The sequence below is a fragment of the Psittacula echo genome (assembly GCF_963264785.1).
Source record: "Psittacula echo genome assembly, chromosome: 2".
Classification (NCBI taxonomy): Eukaryota; Metazoa; Chordata; class Aves; order Psittaciformes; family Psittacidae; genus Psittacula; species Psittacula echo.
The window spans coordinates 152,160,307-152,174,193 of record NC_137737.1 but is presented as its reverse complement, the minus strand read 5'-3'; the positions used below and the strand labels follow the sequence as shown (position 1 = coordinate 152,174,193).

The 13,887-nt window shown below is 37.7% G+C and overlaps 1 protein-coding gene across 1 annotated transcript in view; it reads left to right on the top strand.

Annotated features, from left to right (window-relative positions):
- ADCY8 (adenylate cyclase 8) overlaps positions 1–13,887 on the top strand; it is a gene marked incomplete at its 3' end in the record, with an annotated part of 125,025 nt that overhangs the window by 53,890 nt on the left and 57,248 nt on the right. Inside the window, exons 4-5 of the mRNA XM_080610335.1 lie at positions 392–503; positions 12,385–12,512. Of these exons, the coding sequence (XP_080466461.1) occupies positions 392–503; positions 12,385–12,512 (240 nt within the window). The remainder of the gene's footprint in view (positions 1–391; positions 504–12,384; positions 12,513–13,887) is intronic.

Genomic DNA, 13,887 nt, shown 5'->3' with positions numbered 1-13,887 from the left:
TCAAAGAGCACTATCAGATACTAACAGAGAGCTGGGCGCCAAGTCTATCTGTTTATATAGCTCTCTATGTTATGGGTGCACTTTGCCTCAGTCTTCTCGTTGATAAATGGTGGCAACTGTGCTTATTAAGGCTTAACTATATCTTCTTGAATGATTTGAAAATCCAAAATTTCATAGCACGCATTTTTGGCAAAACCCTTTTTCATACATGCTAGCATTTATTTAGTTCCTTCTGTATTTATATTCAGTACTCCAGAATCTCCAAAAGTCTAGAACAAAGGTAACATGAGTTTGAAACCATCCTTTACTAGTAAATTACTGGAAGGTAGCTGAGGACATTCAGTTATCAAATGAAATAGACTGCAATATTAATATACCTTCTTTTTTTTAGCATTCTTTTTGCAGATGTTAAAGGTTTCACCAACCTCTCCACAACTCTGTCAGCCCAGGAGCTGGTCCGGATGCTGAATGAACTCTTTGCCAGATTTGATCGACTAGCACATGTGAGTTAAACACAGTTTATTTGCAAAAGGATATGAAATCAATTCTGTATTTGGGACCTTTGGGAAATACTCTCTAATCACTTTGAACAGGATTCATCCAGATTTTCCCCACTAGGATTTTATACAGCCATTGAGTTTGGAAGACACTTCCACATTTATTGGAAGTGTTGAGTGCCAGTAGTGAGACAAAGCTCAGTCAGTCATCAGAACTTCATGTTATGCAGTGCTCAACCAAGAATGAAAGTAGAATGAAAGCAGATCACGTACAACAGTATCTAAGGAAGTTTTATATTTCTGGTCCTTGCTGGCAAATGAAATTTTTTAAGACTATAGCTTTATATTGACTTTTCTTCTAAGAACTGAAGGTTGAAAGACCTCTTCATTTAAAGGTCAATCAGCCACTCCACTCATTGCAATCTTTAGTTACCAGCAGGTTTTAAAATCTTTAAGCTGGATTCCACCTAGCTCACCAATGAAATAAACACAGTAGAGGAATTAATAACACTAGGCAAACTAATTGCTAATTAATTAGTACTGATTAGAAAAGAGAAATGCAAAACAAACCACAGAAATACAACCAGAACATGCTCTATTTTGCTAGGCTTGCATTTTTTCTTTTTTATGTTTTCTTGCTCATGGTTTAATTTCTTGTGACTATCTTTAGGTGTCAACATCTAAGCTGGCGAATAAGGCTGTTAGCGTAGGGAATGAAGTGCATTTACTGCAGTTTATGTTATACTTTATCCAACCAAACATAGACACCTGCTATGGGTAAACAGTAATTACATTATGCATATAATTGATTATGCTTTTTATTTAGTAAAGGGAACCTAAAGTGACTTGCTTTCATGCACACATCTACATCCCTCACTGATTTTTATACACTTCTGGTTCAGGGGCATGGGGTGCACAGACATCACTAAGACCCTTGGCATCATATCAGCTTGCAAATTAAAGTCAAAGAAGGCAAGACTTCTCTAATTATTTAAAGCTCTTTTGAGTCAGTTATTTTTATCTCAAATGGCAATGTGTTTTCTCATGTACAGAGTGATGCCATAACCCATTGCCCAGACACTGACACATTGGTAAATGCAATCTACAATATTTGTTTTGCAAACAAAGAAAACCTCATCAGCTCTGGTCTACAATAAAAACCAAGCAGAATGAAAGACGTTACCTCAGTCTTGTCTTTTAGAAAGCTTACAGGAGTAACGTCTGCTTCTCTATGAAATGACAAGAATAGCAGCCATAACTGAAGAAACATGTTTTAAACCAAATTAGTTGTATGTCACAGAATTATTTTAGGAAGAATATGTACACAGTATGACTTACTGCCTTGCTTTACATTTCAGTTTTACCTACCATTCTTGGTAGAACAGATTCTTCTTTCATGATCATTAACTGTATTTTCTGATCAATCCAAAAAATCCTCCTTTGCTTGCCACTCAGCCTTGAAGGCACTTTCCTGCTTGGTTTTTAATATTTTATAGGAACTGAAAGTTTTGTTGCTTTAAATGCCCAAAGATTTCCCCCTTCTCTGTGGTTTGCCATACATCTCCTACTTAAACCTTATAGAAATCTTTCTATTGCAGTCCTATGAGTATATTATGAGTCCTAAATTCATAAATCTTCAGGGGGAACACTGCATCTGCCTACATAGGAGTAGGGATCTCAAATACGTAGGTGACTATTTTAAAGAAACAGTAATATATATCATAGAATCATACAATAGTTAGGGCTGGAAAGGACCTTGAGATCATCTAGTTCCAACCCCCCTGCCATGGGCAGGGACACCTCACACTAAACCATGCCACCCAAGGCCTCATCCAACCTGGCCTTGAACACCGCCAAGGATGGAGCATTCACAACTTCCTTGGGCAACCCATTCCAGTGCCTCACCACCCTCTCAGTAAAGAATTTCTTCCTTATATCCAATCTAAACTTCCCCTGTTTCAGTTTGAACCCGTTACCCTTTGTCCTGTCACTACAGTCCCTGATGAAGAGTCCCTCTCCAGCATCCTTGTAGGCCCCCTTCAGATACTGGAAGGCTGCTATGAGGTCTCCACGCAGCCTTCTCTTCTCCAGGCTGAACAGCCCCAACTTTCTCAGCCTGTTTTCATACGGGAGGTGCTCTAGTCCCCTGATCATCCTCGTGGCCCTCCTCTGGACTTGTTCCAACAGTTCCATGTCCTTTTTATGTTGAGGACACCAGAACCGCACACAATACTCCAAGTGTCTAACATAGCCAAGAATTTCTTATCCAGAATTTGCAGACTTTGAGATTAAAGAACTTCTCTGTCTGAAAAACTTGATCATCAGGACAGACACCTCTCAAGTGAATGTCCCAGCTACTAAATGCAAGACTTCAGACTCCTTCAGGCATTTTCTTCCCTAGTCTGAATTCGCTTTTCTCTTCATTAACTAGACTTATTTAGTTGTCTAGATCAGTCCTCTGAAAGGCAGAAAACATGTGAAGAATCACTGCAGGAACTGAAAAATTTGGCTACAAAGGTTAGGGTGATCTAACCATGACTAATTACAATTTATTTAAAAGAAAGGCGCTTTGATTGTGCTCCTTTTTTGTGACTTCTGAGACTTGGATGTCATGCTACTTGCCTAATGTCCTGATGATAATAATGCCCAACAGGACTAGACAGGAACTGAAGCTCTACATGGTTTGGATGCTTTTGTCCAACCCAGGGAGATGAATTCCCCCTCTTGCACTTTCTAGGAAAACAAGACTCCTCACTACTCAGAGTTTTGGACTTGTACAGCTGGAACAGCTGCCTAAAATGAAAGGGCTTAAATCTTGTACTGAACTTCACGTTTGCCTTTGGAAAATTTTGGAAGTGAACACTGGCTGGGCCGTGATCCAAATTTTGAGAACTTGTGATTTACATGGACATATCAACCTACACAACTGGCAGTTTATGAAGCCTTTACACCTGGCAAAGGTTTATCTTTTGGAAAAATGGCCAGACTTCATCTGAAGGTCACAGGAGATGGAGAAATACTTGTGTATTTTGGGAGTTTATTATTCTGCCTTAATGCTCTCACTGTTAATTTAATATAACTTGTTTCTCATTTGATTTTTTTTTCCTGACTTTGAATTACATCCATTTATTTTTGCTATGACCTGTTTTTCCTAGAAATAAGAACCATCTTGTAGCCACTGATTTTCTCTGGGAATACATTGATGTGCTTTGATAAAGCCAGTTTTCAGGTTTCTGTTTTGATAAAAAAGAACAGACCAAGTTCACTGCAAGTGTTATTAGAATGGTTTCATGCTTGCCTGTAAATCCTTGTCAGGCCTTTTGGAAAGTGGTCCTTTCAAGACCTCCCTAGAAGGATCTTCTACTAAGGAGGATTACGCTTTTGCATCCAGATTTCTGATCTATCACATAACTGCTTTTCATTCAGCTTAACCAGAGTTAGAATCATAGAATCAATCAAGTTGGAAAACACCTTTAAGATCATCAAGTCCAACCATTACCACAGGACTGCCAAGACCACTACTAAACCTTGTCACTGAGGGCTTCATTTGCATGTATTTTTTAAAACTTACAGGGACAGTGATTCTACCACTTCCCTGAGAAACCTGTTCCAATACCTGACCACCCTTTCAGTGAAGAAATTTTGCCTAATACCCAGTCTAAACCTCCCCTGGCACAACTTGAAGCCATTTCCTCTTGTCCTATCATTCATTACTTAGGAGAAAAGACCAGGCACCTCCTCTCTCCGTCCACCTTTCAGGTAGTTGTAGAGAGGGATAAGGTCCCCTTGAGCCTTCTAGACACTGTTACTCAAACTCCTGGATTTGCTAAGAATTATCGAAGCAAAGAGGTCAGTTGCAGAAAGCTTAAGGCAGTTTCTGTAGATTTTAAGTAAAATCTCATAAATACTTTGCTTCTAAATAACAGTAGTATTTTATAAACCCATATAAAGGATTATTTGTTCTGCTCTATGATCTATAAATCATATTATTAAGAAGACACTATTTCACAGCTTACTAAAGAATGTAATTTAGCTTATTGCTTGTTTCTTTTATTCAGCCTTCTTTTTTCTTGTGCAATGCAGACATAATGGGAGTTCTGGGATTTACTTTTAATCTTCAGTCAGTTATGAAGTATTACGGCATGTGTTAATGTATGTAATTTACAAAAAAAAATCCATTCTATCTGTACTATTACCACACATTATTTTGAATAAAAGTTAGAATTCAAATTTTTAATATTTCTTATAATAAATGTAATAACTACGTACAGCTACTTCTCTCTTCTAAACAAATTATGATATTCGTAGAATTTTTATGATTATCAAAGAGAAAAGTGACAGTTAGAAAAGAAGAAAAAAAAGTTGGCATAAAATAGAACTGAAGAAATTATTTCCCCATATATATCCCTATATATATTCCCTGGAAAGGGAAGGCCTAAACAGGAAGGCCTAAACAGAAATGCCTAAACAGAAACTTAATTAATATTAATATTTTCCTTAGGCAGAAATTTTGATGAGAGAAGGGAAATAAGATGACATTCAATGAGATATTTAAGCCTAAAAAAAGGTTCTGCTTTGATGAAAGAATAGTTATATTTGACATTTGTTTTTCCTCTGCCTTCTCTGCAGTGCTTGATGTCAGCAAATATGATTTAAATTGTCATATTTCTAAGTCTATCTACACTGTGTGTAGATTCAGTTTCAGATATTAACAGAGAAGAGTAAAACCCTAAATAGAGGAACAGACATCTGTAAGCTTTGTTGCAACAGCAGCTGAGATGTCCCACCTAGCTGAGACCTAAAGATAAAACCAAGCAAGTTTAAACACATACAGAAGGACAAACACACAGACAGCCTTAGGCTTGAGTTTGGACCTATCCTTAATTTGAAGCATTGATGCTGAAACAGGAGTCTTCCCCTGAAACATTAAAATCAGTGGGCTTCATATAAGAATAAAATTACTAGCCTGTAAGATAATTCATCTCTTTACAGTCTCATCAGCTCCCATACAATAAACCAGGATAATAGTTTTTATTACTCAGAGGACCTGTAGATACTGAGTGGAAATTTTTCCCTTTGATATAAGCCTTTTTTCTCCTTATGTCATTAGCCTGCTGCGAGCAGGAGAGTTATTTATGTGATATGGATCACAGGTTCTTTTCCTTATTAAAAACAGATGATTTAATTTTTTTTTAATAGAAATAATCTTTTTCTGTAACCTTGGTTAAATTCTCTCTTGGGAGGTTGCAGACAACCTCCCAGAAATTTCTCCAGCAGTGTATTACTTGTGACTAGCATTTTCAGAGATGCAAACCAGCCTAGCTAACAAACTCCACAAGAATGTATCATACTATAGCTCTAGTTCAATACCTGCACCAGCTGGTATCAAACAGGGGAGAGGGGAGGACATTAAAGGTTCCTTTCTCTCCTCAATAAAGGCACTTCTGTTGCACTGCTTTACTGTTCCAGGCCACATTTAACCTCTGAGATGGCAGCTATTATTCTTTTTATGAAATAACCTTCAAGCACATAATCCACAGGACTCTGGAGACTCTCTAAAAAACACTGTCTGTTTAAACATATATGCCAGTAAATAAAGGTGTGAATTTCTTCATGCATATTTGGGGAGCTGTATTAAAAAGCAGAATTAACTAGATTATGAGAGACCTCATAGCAGCCTTGCAGTATCTGAAGGGGGCCCACAAGGATGCTCGGGAGGGACTCTTCATTAGGGACTGTAGTGACAGGAAAAGGAGTAACGGGTTCAAACTTAAACAGGGGAAGTTTAGATTGGATATAAGGAAGAAATTCTTTACTGAGAGGGTGGTGAGGCACTGGAATGGGTTGCCCAAGGAAGTTGTGAATGCTCCATCCTTGGCGGTGTTCAAGGCCAGGTTGGACAGAGCCTTGGATGACATGGTTTAGTGAGAGATGTCTCTGCCCATGGCAGGGGTGTGGAACTAGATGACCCTAAGGTCCTTTCCAACCTTAACAATTCTATGATTATATGGACATTGCATACATTTATGGTAATGGGAGGGAAAGAATGCTATTTTTGCAATGTTTTATTCTAGGGTGTTTTCCCTCCTCACCAATGTCAGTAATTAATAGTCTAGTACTAGTGAACAATCAACATTAAGAATGTTCATGTTAATGTTATAGTATTTTAGATGCTAAAGAACCCAGTAAATCATCAAAAGACCCAAATAGTCAAATAAAATCCCACTTTTAGAAGTGATATTCTACAGGTGTTTTCTGAAAAAGTCAGATGAAACCCACAGATTAAATAAAACTTCTGGTTTGAAATTTCTTGGTGATTCAGGAACTAACAGTTACACAATTCAAACTTAAAAGAATCTTATCCACTCTGTTGACTAAATTGGGATATGAACGAAATTTAGACTTCACAAGTATATTCTTGAAAATGGTCACCTCACCCTTTATGTATCTGCAGTCCTAGAAATTCCTAAGGGGCAGAATATCCTTGCAGAATTGCTCCTGTTCTTAGAAGGAATAATCATAGAATCATAGAATAGTTAGGATTGGAAAGGACCTTAAGATCATCTAGTTCCAACCCCCCTGCCATGGGCAGAGACATCTCACACTAAACCATGTCATTGAAACACTAAACCATATCACCCAATAATAATGCAGTAATACACCTTGAATCTTTCTATCAGGTATTTCTGTGCCTAAAAACACAGCATAATTTACTAATTAACACTTGCTGGTGAGGATGGTTTCTTACCAGACACAACAGCCACAGCTGTTTTTCTTCCACACTATGGCAAGGGACAGAAGTGTTGATAGAACATATTTGAAAACTTACACAGGAATGTGCCTCGGTTCCTTCTGCCCGTATTTTCTGTCAGCTTGGAGAAGTCCAAACCATACCACTATAAGCTATTCTAAAAACAATAAAGCATTCCTTACATAATTTGTTAAGCTATGTAAAAAGAATTTAATATAGGACTATATTTAAGTATTCCCTGATCCACGCAGAGGAGGAAAGATTGCCATATTTTTCCTGTATGTGTACAAAACCTGGAAACAGTCCTTGTAACCATGACCTAAACCTGATCCTCCTTTCTGGCTGCATCACTGGACTCGAGAACTTCCCTCCATCTGGCTCTGTCATGGTCCCAGCTCTGTTTTCCAAAACGACAGAGCTGCAATAGGAAGAATTTGGATGGACCTCCCTTGCCAGCCTACCCCAAAACTGCCTGCCAATTAAGAGCATTGGCCTATACCCCATTCCTGCTGTGAAAGGCCTTTTACCTAGGTTTCTAATCTAGGTTAGCTATACCTTTGGCAAATGTTTCAGGAACTGAGCTGTTGCACACAAAGGCCAAATGCATGCCTCCTCCCACTCTGGCCACCTTTTAAAGGGTATTTACATGTATGATCTCTTTGTTCTGCACAGTTCAGTCTCAGTAATTCCTCATCCACAATGTTCTAAATGTTTAGCTTGAAAATATAAAAATGGTGACAGTGGGCTTTTCTGTGGGCTGTCTGCAAGCGTATGGGATTCCCTTCAAAAGTAGGTGGAAGTGATTAATTCACCACAGGGAGAACTGAAAAAGTGGGTAACTTACAGAACACAATCACTTTTCACTTTTTTTCTCTCATCAGAAATTTAGCCCAAGGAAACAAGATATATTAATGAAGTTTCTGACTGCGTCTTTCAATAACTTGGTGTTTCAGTAACTCATTTCTTCAGCTCCACCTTATGCCAATTTGCTTTGCTTCCCTTCCAGTCACTAAGGGTGTATTTAATAAGCGTATCAATAAATCATTCACACATATGAGGTAATTATTTATGAAAAATCTGCATTTTTTTTTTTTGCTTTGGATTCAAGTGATTTGGAAAAATATTTCTTATCAATTGCCACTGAATTAATCTAGAATTATTATTATTGATAATTGAGTGTTTGAGTCTGCTCAATATCCCTTAGCAAAATTTCTACTCTTTTCAATTGATCTTAGCAGAACCAGCCCCTTAATCTTTCACTTGTAGCAAATGAGAAGCTGCAAGTAAGGGAGAAAAAAGCCCATATTTATGACATGCTGAGAAATTAATTGATAAGTTCAGTAAATAGCATTAATGAGCAAAGGGAGAGGGCTGTGAGGCTGATGGATACTGATGTGAATTCTGCATAATATCCGTTATCATTTACATGCCCAAGGACAACTTTTGAAAATTACTTATGGGAAAGAGAAGAGGAATAAAATAAAATAGAGAGATCATAATATCTTCACAACTGTGTAAGGATTTAAAATTGCAACGTAATATCTGCTGCATCAAAGTTCGTGTATGGAGATTTTCTTATTTAAATAACTTATTCATTTTACAGTTTCTTTATGCATGTTTATGTTTTACATTAATTTTCATTTAATATCAACTTGCAACTCTTAGATACCATTGTAGTGAGATGGGATTAGGTAGTGAGCTTGTGCTCTAGAGTGTGAGGAAAACCTTGAATGCTATTATTATCATTTTATACCACTGATAAACAGATAGGCCCTTGCAAAAGAGTCTCCCATTTATAACTACTGCATGGCTACCCACAGTAAGCATGAATCTGACCTTAATGACTAATACAATAAGCCTGACAAAGCATCTAGTCTAAACTGCAAATGTGATTAAACTACAGAATTATCAGAGGGAATCCCAGGAGACCACACAGTCTCCCTCTGCCAAATGCAGATACCATTAGCCCTCTGTCCTTACTGGCAGTTGCTGAATTATCTTTTCCTAACTGAAACATTTCCAGTGATAACAAATCCACAGTTTACTTTTGGAATAGGTGTGATGGGAATAATAAAGGAAGAATAAAAAGGGTAAGGGCAATATATTCAGACTGTAACACAGTTCAGGTTCAACAGTCATAATGATTTGACTAACAGGAAAAATAAGGAAGACAAGGACTCATTTAAGTGTTCCTTGTGGCTTCTTTTGCCAACACAGACACCCTGCCTGGCCTTTCATCTGCTCCAGAGGGGCATAAGTCTTATGTCTGGTAGTCCTGTGTGGGTTTCTCACATACCCAAGGGTCTTACTGATGCATCAAAAGCTGACATGTAGACAACTGAAAGGAAGCCCAGCCAAATGCTTTAGTTGTGAGCTGAAACAGTCCCTAGGCTTCACTGACTGCATCACCTGGCTCTCCTTTGACTGTAATGGCAGCCTTGACTGCTGGCTGACATATGGACACCTATATATAGTCATGTCCATTTGGATGTCTCACTCTGTAGATGATTTCCTGAGCTTTGGCAAATGAGTGTAGAGGTGACGTAGCATGACAAGAAAAAGCACACACTCATGTGCAGCTGAATGGATTTCCTGTGTCACACTCATGCTCTCACATTTGTATACATCAAATCCTCATTAGCAAGTCTTGTTATGCATTATGCAATATGTGTTATGCATTATGATTCTTCTTTCTTATTCTTTATAAAACCCACATCTTTTCGAAGTGGCCTGTCTTGTTCTGATTTTCAGCACATGACATGCAGCCAGGTGACAGCAGTGTCATCTGTCTTTAATGGAACCAATGCTTTAGTCAGTATAAATGAATCATTAAAAGCCAAACAGCTGAGGTTTTTTTCTGTTGCAGACTATGTTCTCTAACTGTGCTGAATTAGATGCTCACTTAATAGGGGATTCCCACATCGTCAGATAGGCAGGTACTACAAGTGCAAGACTGCATGATGAATGTTCCATGTAAAAATAATTATTATACCAAAATATGATGCTTGCTTTCTTGGAAATTGACTGGTTGTCCCTTTTCTTTTTTCTTTATTATACTATGAGTTTATCAGTAGTAATATATTTGTAGTGGGTCTGAATGGAATTAAAGTGCTGCCTATTGCTTTACCTCTGTCAAAATGATATGATATTATGAATGCTCCTTTTACGTTGTTGATGCAAAAGCAAATTTCAATTAGAATATAAATCAATCAATTATATTATTAGAAAGGCCAAAGAACTTTAGGATCTGTGTTTTATAATATCCATATCTCTGCATTTTTCACTAACCAGGGAACACAGAGAGAAGATTAAAGAAGCCCACTAACAGATTGACATTGATTTATGTCATTGAGTCTTTGCTACTTGTTGATTAACATTTCACAGTTTCACTCAAAAGAAAAAGGTGGAAAATGTGGAAAAACTGAATCTTTAATTCTTTCAACCAAGGAGGAAATTTGTGAAGAAAATAATGTTTTCGTGGATTTTAGGATATACAATTTCAGTTGTAACCATATGAAAAATACCCTCACTTGTGTGGGTCTGCAGAGTGGTTGAAAGGGGACGAGGAAAGATGAGAGTTACATATGAATTTTGATGTTTTAGAAGCTTGAATTCAGACTTGAATTTCCTTATGAATCTCGGGCAGCTAAGCATTGCAATCTGAGAGCTAGCAACGGTGTTAGCTGGAGACCTAGCCAAAGCTTCAAAAGCAGTCGGCTCCTACTGGTGGTTTAAAGAGATTTCAGGGTGAATCAAGCTTACTTTGTCCCTGTGCCCAAAGCAAATTTTACCCTTGCTGGCATGCTTAAGTCTTCATCTGACTTCTACAAAAGGTTTGTGTACAAGTGTGCAGGTTCTCTGTGCCACTCTGGGATCTGGAAAGACTTGTCTGAGGTTGACTACAAAGCTTCATTCATCCTAGGCAAAATCTTGGATAATAACCCAGAGTCCCATTCATTTGCCAAGTGTTCAATCCCTGAGGTGCAGCCAGTCTCCTGTATCCTCCTTAAAGTTGTCTCTTCCCCAGTGGTTTTAGTGTATTCCTGCTGTTTTGATTAGTGCAGCCTCCACCACATGTTGCCATAGAGAAAGACAACAGAAATGTTGAAATAAAAACCATAGGCTAAATTTTGCTAATATCAAATGAACCAGTTTTACCAATCATTATCCTTCTCCCCAGCAATGACTGGTCTTCATCTTAATGTTCCGTCATTGGAGCCTTTTCTGATTGGGTGCTAATATACACTATTTCCACGATTCTCCATCATAGACACACTTCCCTGACTCAATTAGCAATGCCATCTGTCCCTAGACACTTACAGCTCTGCCCTCAAATTTTTATGGTCTCTGTTCCTGTGCATTGATTGTTTCCTGTGAGTGCCAAGCCAGAAGAATACTTTGAACAAGTTTATAGCTAGTCTTGGTCTTACTTGTTTTATTTGTCTAGGAGCTGCAAAACTTTAGCAACTGAGGTATTTCTTCTCATTAGAAAAGGATCTTCTAAAATAATATTCGAATCACACACTAATATGTTGTTTCAGTATATAATAGGGACATTGTTAATATGTATTTAAAAAATGAAATTCAGTATTTGCCTCTAGGGTAAATGATGTCTTTAGCTGGATTCCAAAAAAACACCATTTCTCTACAAGTCTAATGCAAGCCAGCTTCTCTGACATCCTTGACATACAGATACTCGATCTGCTCCTATAACTGTTGGGAATGCCTGAGCTTGACAGTAGAAACTGTAGGTGGGAAGCGATTATCTGTAGAAAGAAAGAGGTTTTTCATTTATTTCCAATGTAAAAAGGGGCAGAAAGGATACCCTGGATGGGATACCCCACAGTCTAAAGCGGGTTACTCATTATCTCAGCAGGTGTTTCTGAATCCTTGGCCTAGCTTTCAGCCTAACACCAATGAAACCTTTCTTGCCATTAGCAAGGACACCTCTGATTAGCGTAATGCAAAAACCAATATATGTTCTTTTACTGCAAAGTGAAATAAACCAGAGTTGTGCTCACCATAGGCAGGAAACATCAAGCAACAAGTTTTTCTTTTTAATTTTTTTTTTTTTTAGTACTTTAAAAAGCAAGCACCTGAAAATCTCTTCTTTCTCTTTGATACATTTACATGTAGGAGCATCATTGTCTCAGGATAAAGATCCTGGGGGACTGTTACTACTGCGTGTCAGGGCTCCCAGAACCTCGCCAGGACCATGCACACTGCTGTGTTGAAATGGGGCTCAGCATGATCAAAACTATCAGGTAACAGCTTTTTTTCCCCTTCTTATTGTTTCTCCCAGTGTCCTGAACTTCTTATCTGAGAATGCTATTACTAACAAATAATTCCTATAGTGGAATAAGCACTGAGATCTGACAGATGGGCAAATTTGACTTCTTGAATTAGGTTGGTGTTTTAATTTACAAGTGCTGGAAGTATTTTAATTAATTAATTACTATAGTTACATTGAAGTTCTATACACAAATTCAAAGCCTCCTTGCAAATCAGGGGTTGTTTACAGGAAACTTCAGAAAATATCACTACTCATAAAGCCTAAATCTTAGCTATATTTTAGCTCAAGTCCTTAGCAAACCTTATGAATTAGATTTGAAAATAAAAACAAAACAAAAGAAAACAAAACAAAACAGGATTTATGCTACAATATCCCACCTATAATTGGAATTTAGGCACCTCAATCATGGAAAGCAATCCAAGTACTTTTTTAAATTCCTGATTCTTGTACTGGCTTAAGTTCTTTATGCAATTAATGTAGAAGGAAGTTTTAAATTAGGCAGACCATATTTTCTCCTGCAAATCCTCTGAGACTCCTGTTCACCCACTGACAACAGGCAGTTGGCAATATTGCATGGACCTGTACCAACACTTCTGGTGAAGCTGTATCCAAAAATCTACAGTCTTAGGGTACCATTACTGAGCGTTCATTTTAATCTTGGTGACTGCATGGTCAGTAGGAATTGAACAAGAATGTCAAGTCTCTTCATTACACAAAATGTAAAATAAGTCTGCATAGACAGATTAACTCACAAGCGACTTCTGAATGTTTTCATACAGCTCATATCCACACAACTGAAGTGTCAATTTGTTGTTAATTGAGACTCTACAACTAGATCTTATACACCAAGAGTCTAGATCTCAGTCTTGCTGCTCCGCTTCTTTGCAGATGTACAGAACTGATCAGAACTCAACAAAACAATCCAAGATTGTTATTTTCCCTGTAATGATTTTTGGCATCACCATATCTTGTTACAAATTCTATAAAAGAAAAGCTATTATTGTTATTGCACTTTTTATTACTTATTACAAGTGTTATTACACTTTTTGTTTACTTTTTCTTCTTATGCCTTGCTCCCTTAACCATTGAGTACAATTGAAATGCAACTTCCAGCCATGGAAGTTCCATGAAATCTGGTATTTACTGTAAAACAAGAAAGCTTTGCCCTAGCACGTTTGTGCATGAGCAAGAATGCTAACTCCGTCTGTCTCGCAAAACCCAACCTCCTATAAACTTTCTTTAGCTGCAGTTGGAAATACAAATTAAAATAAAAAGAACAAGCCTTTCACAAGGGGTTCATTTATTCAGCTGGTTCTCATATCTCTTCGCATGCAGCGTAACTCTTT